The 9,148-nt window shown below is 40.7% G+C and overlaps 1 protein-coding gene across 1 annotated transcript in view; it reads right to left on the reverse strand.

The window, feature by feature from the left end:
* Positions 1–465: 465 nt before the first annotated feature.
* LOC135213631 (beta-galactosidase-like) overlaps positions 466–9,148 on the reverse strand; it is a 17,541-nt gene continuing 8,858 nt past the window's right edge. The window contains exons 10-14 of the mRNA XM_064247661.1: positions 5,383–5,501; positions 4,507–4,707; positions 3,702–3,899; positions 2,462–2,719; positions 466–2,051 (exon numbers count right to left, since the gene is read on the reverse strand). Coding sequence (XP_064103731.1) covers positions 1,821–2,051; positions 2,462–2,719; positions 3,702–3,899; positions 4,507–4,707; positions 5,383–5,501 — 1,007 coding nt within the window. The 3' untranslated portion in view covers positions 466–1,820. The remainder of the gene's footprint in view (positions 2,052–2,461; positions 2,720–3,701; positions 3,900–4,506; positions 4,708–5,382; positions 5,502–9,148) is intronic.

Consider the following 9,148-nt stretch of genomic DNA (forward strand, 5'->3'; position numbering starts at 1 on the left):
TATATATATATGGAAATATATATTTTTGGGGGGACAGATTCGAAAAGGGGGACTGTAAATAATTTCTTATTTACACATATTGCATAAGAGTCATCAAGGGACACAAAAAATAAAGTAAAAAAAATCCATTTTGGAATTCACATTTTTAGCAGCAGTCCTATGGCGACAGATATCAAAATTACGTTACAATAATATGTAAAATAAAATTGTCATTATGTCTCACATGCGTCAAAAATTATCGTCATATAATATAGGGCTAAGAAGGCAAGTCATGACTAAGGTGACCATTTATTTCAGATGTGAATGGGGCGGCAATTCTTATGCAAATATACGTAAATAAGAAATTATATCTAACTCTGGATTAGCCTGTTTAACATTATTTTTATTATGATTATTAGCAGGCGGGGTCTATATTTTCTCAGTACTTCATAAGCTCAGCTCAGCTCTTTCAGGTCTGCTATCATAGTTTTGGGTAAAATAATTAAATATGGTCCTTTGAAGTTGGGAGGAGAGACACTTGGAGAGTCTGGTAGTGGTTATCCCGAAATATGAACAGTGGCATTCTTCTACCTGGGCGTGGAAATTCGTAGATGAAACTCCTCTTCAAAGAAGTTTCTGGGGACGCCGGGTTGTTTTCAAGAGGTAGCTGGCTGGCTGGCTTTCATGTTTTTATAATAAATTATAAGGTAAATCTACAGTAGGGGAGAAGGGAGAAAAATAAATATATGACACAAATGTAAATCGATATTTTGCAATAATATGCCAAAATAATTCTATAAAAGAGAAAGTCCGTGGATCATGCCTTTCTTGATTTTACCCTTAATTGTTTTTTAATTAAAACTTCTTGTTACTGGATGATATACATATGTATATGTGTATATCTAATTTTCCTACTCTCATCAGGAGCGAATCCAGATCTTTCAATTGAAAAGCAAGGACCCTGGCAACACTGTCCCTAAGGCTTCTTTACCTGGGAGGCTAACTGCTTCACATACCAGCATGTTTTACCCAACTTCCCCACTCAGCAGTAACCCAACTGACAGCATTTCGTTCGAATTATCTTTTCTGAATGAATATGATAGAAATAATCAACACGCAATCACGTGTGGAACAGACATTGAAAGCTGGGTTCCATCCAGAAGTGAGCCACACCAGCCTCGTGTAACCATATGAAGGTTTCCAGGGATTTTTTTAGCATAAGGCTGCTAGCCCATGTTGTGGTATTTTCTTTTTACATTTTGCACAAGTCATCTGGATAATATCAAGTGAAAAAAGATGAATAGCATATGAAATAATAAATTGATAAGCAGTACTCGGATATTTTGCTTCCTAAACTTATTTCTCATTCTTGCCTGCACCAGACAGCTTACAATTTATTTTTTGAGGGTGAGGGGCGATGTGAGTTTACTAGATACGTCTGTTTTTACGAAATTGAATCCACCTCTCTTATCAGGGCATATGAACTACCAAAACAGTATCTTTAACAACTTTCTGTGCAATAAAACAGAAAAGAAAGTCTTAAAGTTAGGAAAATAATTTTAAAAAGAGAATATCTTTACTTCAGGTGTTCTCTTTGCTTGTTAAATGACGTACAATCATCCCTTAATGTTTTGTATGTTTCAAGGCAATTGATAAAGGAAATATCTCGTTTAAATAACTACCAAACCAAAATCATGTTCAAACAATAGATCCTTTTTTTCAGATTTTTTACTGAACGTACAGTAAGTTAATATCCTCCCTACCCCATCGTTAAATTATGCTTAGAGAAAAATACAAATGGGTAAATATGTACTAAGTCTCTTTAAATAACGACCAAAAGTCTACTGGAGAGTAGAGTTCTTCCTCGTGGGAGTCGGACCATCAACTAGCGGCTTGTCTTCCAGGGAAACGAAGCAAGTCTCTGGAAGGTGGCACGGCGCGATTTCTTGCTCAAGGAGAATTAATGTATTTGCTCCATTCTGTAGAATACCCCTGGGTACGTACAGCTTCACCTGGGGCCCAACCTCTGGCCAGTAGCGTCCCAGGCAGAAGTCATTTACCCAGGCAATTCCCTGCAGCATAAAAGCACGATGAGTTGAGCTATTAAAGGAAATGCTAAATATAAAATTTTCTCGGTTAGTAACTGAAACAACATGGATATACAAATGGTTGATAACTATTATAGCTTAAAAAATCAGAACATAAAATCAACAGGAGCTACTCGTTCTTAACCACCGCGTGATACCGACTAGTAGTGGTGCACTGGCGCAGCAGTATAAAAGGGCTTCGGTTCTTTGTAATATCTCTTACCACCTGGGCTCTTCGCATCCCGGTTCAATAGCCTCGTCTTTTAAGATAGATCTAGCCTACGGGCCAGCCGTATTGGAGAAAAGAAATGACATAGTGGTCTGGCCAAATGACACTATATTAATAACGAGAATGGTGTCCTTCAATTGAATCTTTCATGGAGAAAACCACTCACCTTTCCCCAACCGTCCAACTTTAAAAACGTATCTTGTGGATGGTCGAGGGACTCTGGAATCTCAATTATTCCTTTGTAGAAGGACATCCCACCCATGGGTGTTCCTCGCAATTGTGACTCGGGTGTATTTTCATACTGGTGGATTCTTTCCATTTTGGAAAGAGTTGCAGACAGGCGAGAAATGTTCGTTAGAGGTAAGGGCACCATCATCCAGTTCTGCAGCTCAAAACCACTCAGGGTAACGTTGGTGGTTATGCCCTGAAATGGCATCATGAATGCAGTTGTCAGAGGTTATTCATTATTAATTATTATTCAATAATTTCTGTGTATGAGACGGCTACTTTCGTATAGTCAAACCAAAATGACTATGAACATGGAGTACGTTTTCGCCCTTGTCACTTTTCCCAAATTTGATTAATAAAACAACATTGACCTAAAGCGGGACGTCGTGTAGATGTGGCAGAAACGTTGTCATATCTTCCCCGCACCAGGTCAAAAAGGGTAAACACCTTTACGATATTGTTCAGCGTTTCTAACACTGAAGACATAATACGAGCGAAAGAACTGAAATCTGATGTCGAGTAAATGATGATTTATAATAAAAAAAATCACAGTAATGAAGAACTTGAATCATACAACGAATTATTTTGATAACAGGGTATGATAAGGATAATTTAGTTTCTAATAATCTAAAATTCTAAATGAATTATACAAATGCCTAATATCTAGCCCAGACTCATTAATGAAAATAAATGCTACAGTGGGGGAAAACACCGTTATCGGCTCCTCAAAGATTGTAAATTTCTTGTGGGAAGCTCGTGGGTGGGACAGTAGGATTTTATGATCGGATTATAGAACCCCAAATAGAAGTATGCAGATCAACCGTGGTCGGAATGTAAGTCTGGAAAACGTTTGGCAGTGTAGCTAATGACAGCCATGTTTGTAGTCATTTTGGTTTGACTGTAATACCATGTTCCAGCCAGGTTCGGATAAAAGAAGGCCCGAGATACTGAGGAGAGGGACAAAGATGATTAAGGGTCATAGGAACCGAGTAAATCAAAAGGAAAAGAATTTCAAAGCTTAGGAGAAGGGAATAACTACGGACACGTTGTTAGTGTAGTTGCTATTATCCATTATGAGTTCATATTTATGTGAAATAAAAGCCAGAAAGAGAGAGAGAGTGTGTGTACAGGTGTTCAATATTTGCTTAGAATGCAGTTTCCTTTTTCTGAGGATTTACCTTGAAGTCGTGGGTACGGGGACCATAGCAAATCCTCCCTTGGCTTTCGACGACGATTGATAGAGTCTGTCCTTGGAGACCTTGGATGGGTATCTCGTACATCTGTCTCTCCCTCGAAACGACACCCGAATACCGATCCTCCACGAATACGTAGCCACGATCATGGATTTCGTCTATGACGAGCGTGGCCGGATCGTCCTTGCAGAGGTAATCATTCAGATAAGTGTCTAAGCTTAAAAGGAGTTTTATTATGACAATATTCTGAAAAATGTGCACATGCCAGAGAAACTTTCTCAACGAATCATAAATAGCATTGACATATCCTCAAAGATATAATCCTATAAGAGCAGTGTTCTCGTCTAAGATATTATATACTGGCCAGATTCATTTGTCTATTAACAGAAACTTCAGACATTTTGGGAGTCATACTACATATTCTATATTAATTGTCAAATCGACTGTCGCAGCAATCAGAAGATCGGAAAATCTTCAGTTTTTCTTGAAAGACTTGATATTTCCAGTCTTCCAGAAATCAAGGGGGGAATTCATTGTTCAGTCTTGGGGCTGCATCTGGCTTAGATTTTGAACTATCTTGATCTAATCTTACGTTGACTCCATCCGTTTGCAGTGCAATCTGCAGCAAGTCTTAAACAGTTTAGAAATCCAGACTTGACATTTAAGGAACCATTACACATATTTCTAAGTTTTATTCTGCTTGTTAGAGAGCCAATGCAGCTCAAAAAATTCATTATAATTCCGTCCCGAGGTGCAACACCCTTTGTTAAACTAGACGATTTATACTTACAATTCTGAAAGGTATGACTGTCTGATAAACTACGAGGCCATTTGAGACGAACAACTCTTCAAACGTCAGGGGCCAGGTCGTGTTCACAGCTTCCAGAAGCGGTTTCATCTGGAAGACGCTACCGATGACTTCCATGGACACCTTTCCGTAGCCGTACTTCGGAGACGGTGGTGGCACATCTCCTTCGGGTAGCGGAAGGTACTGCAAACGAGGAAATGAAAGTTGAGATATTTGCGTGTTATATATATATATATATATATATATATATATATATATATATATATATATATATATATATATATATATATATATATATAGTATGTATATATATATATATATAAATATATATATATATATATATATATATATATATATATATATATATATATATATAAATATATATATATATACACACACACATATATATATATATATATATATATATATATATATATATATATATATATATATATATATATATACATATATATAAGAATTACTGAAGAATGAGAGGTCTGCTGTTAAATGTAATCTCTTGTAATATAAGGGATTATAAGGGATCTTAAATCAGGAGCTTCTAATAATAAAATGCACATGCTCACTCAGGTATTGTATTGTTTTTGACGCGAATGCAGTGATAAATAAAAAAGAGGAACTATCATTTTTCCGGAAAGTAGGTAGATAATCAACTTTAAGTAAACCCTGGCATAATGCAAGAGATTACAGTTAACAGCAGACCCCTCATTCTCCAGTAATTCTCCTATTTTGAAAAAGCTAGTGAATATTCAGAATTAATTATACACCTCACTGCGACCTTTATGCCGTAGAAGGATGTTATTGTATGAAACTTATTGGCCTTTCAGTGAGGTCTCTCACCTTCTGCGTGATGTTTCTCAAAGCCCAGTACTTCTCAGAGGGATCTCCAGCTTCGGACAGAGGGGCGTCGTAGTCGTAGGATGTTGGACACGGATGGAAACTTGTGTCGAAGTCAGATCCTTTGAACAAAGGATACCATCAGTAATTCACAGATTGTGAGTTTTTCCGTCTTGGAAATATGAAGGATTATAATGATTAATGCCGTTCTTTCAGCTATTGTAATGACTTTCTTTTGAAAGTGCATTAACCTCTTGATATCATCATGCAGCGTTCTGGCAGGTTTCCTATTGATTTGGAGCTCACGTCTCAGTTTGTCATGTTTCTTTTGATGAGGAATTAAGCATATGTTTTTGTGTATAGAAATAACACGTCTCACGACTTATTATTATTATTATTATTATTATTATTATTATTATTGTACGCTGGAAACAGACCTCCATTCAAACAAGTTTTATTAAAAATAATGGCAGAATTCACAGAATTGATTTTGTACAATATTCTTTCAATTCTCCTTATGATTTTCCTTTCTGGCACGCTGGTATTATAAAGCAGCTGTCCAATGTTCATCGTGCTGTAGGTCGTCAACGGAAATTTCGGGCGGGCTGGTGTTATCAAAAGCAAAACTAGTTATCAGGGACAGGCTGGGGTCGTCAACAGGTATACAGGTGGGTTTCGTAGGTCGGGAACAGGCCGTAGTCGTCAGGGGTCTATCCGGTATTTCTTGTTATTTCTTTTTTTCTGGTTTTTAAGGCGTCTACATGTTTCGGCCACCTCGTTTGGCCATCTTCGGGACGGGATCGCTGAGTGCAATGGTCTGTGTCAGATGTATTCACGCTATTTATTGCATTCGGTTGGCTTGAAGAAACAGGTACTCATTTTCATGTTGGGCAATACCTGTGACGTCACGAGCGATGTCATCAGGGGGCCCGTTGCTGGTTGGCTGTCCTCTTCGTGGGCGGAGCCTCATCCTTATTGGTGATGGTGGAGGTCCCCTCGAAGGGCGTGCTACCAGGTCGTCCTCAGGGCGAGAGCTTGAGCTGCGATCACCCTCAGGGTTACTAGGGACGTCACAGGTATTGCCCAATGAAAAATGAGGTACCTGTTTCTTCAAGCCAACCGAATGCAATAAATAGCGTGAATACATCTGACACAGACCATTGCACTCAGCGATCCCGTCCCGAAGATGGCCAAACGAGGTGGCCGAAACATGTAGACGCCTTAAAAACCAGAAAAAAAGAAATAACAAGAAATACCGGATAGACCCCTGACGACTACGGCCTGTTCCCGACCTACGAAACCCCACCTGTATACTGTTGACGACCCCAGCCTGTCCCTGATAACTAGTTTTGCTTTTGATAACACCAGCCCGCCCGAAATTTCCGTTGACGACCTACAGCACGATGAACATTGGACAGCTGCTTTATAATACCAGCGTGCCAGAAAGGAAAATCATAAGGAGAATTGAAAGAATATTGTACAAAATCAATTCTGTGAATTCTGCCATTATTTTTAATAAAACAATTGGTTTGAAAGAAGGTCTGTTTCCAGCGTACAACCAAATATCCGGCATGCAGACCCTACAACGCAAACAGCACCCCGGCATGCGAAGCTTTAGGAGGAGCCGCCTGCAGCAAGAACTAGAATCCAAAGAGCAAGAGAAAGCCACGCTCATCAATGAAAGGACGTAACTCTTCGTAAAATGGGATGAAATTCGCGGTATGAATCCTGTAGCAGCCCCCTCGGATGCCGGGGATAATAATGATGGCACTAGCAGCAACGCCCTCCCAACACCAGTGCAGCACCATCAAGACATCGTCGACTGCCTGAAACGTATGGAGGAGAAAGATGCCCTGAAGAAACAGAAGACCATTACAAGAAAAACAAACTAATTAACCTTAATGGAGGTAAAATACGCCTGCCGCAAGAACATGACAAATATATTAACTTGACCACCTACACCCCTCCCTGAAGAAGAGGGACATACTCAAGAAAGGCCTGAATTGCCACTTCATCTCTCGCCCCCGTCCCCTTAATAAAAGGATGGAGATAGAATATCTTACGGAGACGATAATGAAACAAGAAAGCCTTGGGAATGTACACACCACCGACGCCCTTCAACCTCTCCTCTTAGCAGAAGCCTTACAGACCGAGGAACTTATAAAAGTGACATCGTCGATCGCCGTCTGCGGGATGCTGCTAAAAAGCTTGAGAGAAAACGAAGACATCACCGTCAGGAGAGCCGACAAGACCGCAGCCCTAGTACTTATCAAGACTACCGAATATAGACAAAAAATCGACGAGATCCTCGCCGATACCACTAAGTTTCGACGTATACTAAGAAACCCCGTAGACGACATTAAACGCGAAGCCAATAGAATCATAGAAACTGTCAACGCAGCCACTAACGCCTTACACCTCTCTAGTATTTCTGGAGATTACAACCTCGGGTACATCTACGGTAATGTGAAAACTCATAAACATGGAAACCCTTTAAGACCTATCATTAGCCAAATACCAGCACCCACATACCACCTTGCTAAACAACTAAATGCTATTCTCACCCCCTACATCCCCAGCACACATAGTTTGAAGTCGTCTGCGGAGTTTCTGCAAGCCTTAAGATCCGCGCCCCCTGGAGGCAGTATTGCATCGATGGATGTAGAGTCGCTGTTTACTAACGTTTATGTAGATGAAACCATCGAAATGATCCTTGAACGTGTCTACAGAGACCCATCCACCGACCCGCTGAATATCCCCGAACACGCCCTTCGCTCTCTGCTGGAAATATGCACCAAGAAGGCTCCCTTCATTAACCACCATGGCCATATGTACTTACAAATCGATGGTGTAGCGATGGATCCCCCCTCGGGGTCCTGTTTGCGAACTTTTACATGGGCATGGTGGAGGAGCGTGTCTTTAGGTGCATTAGGAAGCCATCTATATACGTAAGATATATAGATGACACTTTCATCCAAGCAGGAACGAGGGAGGAGATCGAGGAAATACGTCAAGCCTTCCACACCAACAGCCGTTTACGATTTACCATCGAATATAGCCGTGATGGCCGTCTTCCCTTCCTGGACGTCCTGGTTGAACAGAAGGAGGGTGCGTTCGCTACTAGGGTTTACACGAAGCCCACGAACCTGGGAATGTGTCTGAACGGCGAGAGTGAATGCCCTGAACGCTATAAGGACACCACCATCAGCGCCTACGTCAGGAGAGCTCTTTCCATTGTTCAACATGGGCAGACACCATAAGGAGATGGAACGTGCAGCCCAGGTCCTAGTAAACAACGGACACACCAACCGAAGCATCCAGAACGTCTTCAGGAAGAGCATGGAAGAATGGTACCTACAGGAACCCCGCCCAGACCCCCAGCAGAAAATTAATTTTTCTACAAGGGCACCTTCCATCGGCGGTATAAAGAAGACGAGCGAGCCCTACGGGAAATAATCAGGAATCACGTTTCCCCGACCGACAACAACAAGCAGATCAACTTGATCATATTTTATACAAGTAAAAAAACATGCAGTCTTATTATGAAAAATAACCCCGCACCGTTGCAGGATCCCTTGAAGAGGACGAACGTCATTTACAGATACACGTGCCCAATCCGAGGATGCTCGGAACTTACATCGGGATGACGTCAATGCGCCTCTCCAAGAGGATCTCCTGTCACGCGCAGGAAGGAGCGGTATTTAATCATGCAAGGACTGCCCATAATAAAAGAATCCGACGCAGCGACATCGTCGGTAACTTCGAGGTT

This window comes from Macrobrachium nipponense, chromosome 43 (assembly GCF_015104395.2).
Source record: "Macrobrachium nipponense isolate FS-2020 chromosome 43, ASM1510439v2, whole genome shotgun sequence".
Lineage (NCBI taxonomy): Eukaryota > Metazoa > Arthropoda > Malacostraca > Decapoda > Palaemonidae > Macrobrachium > Macrobrachium nipponense.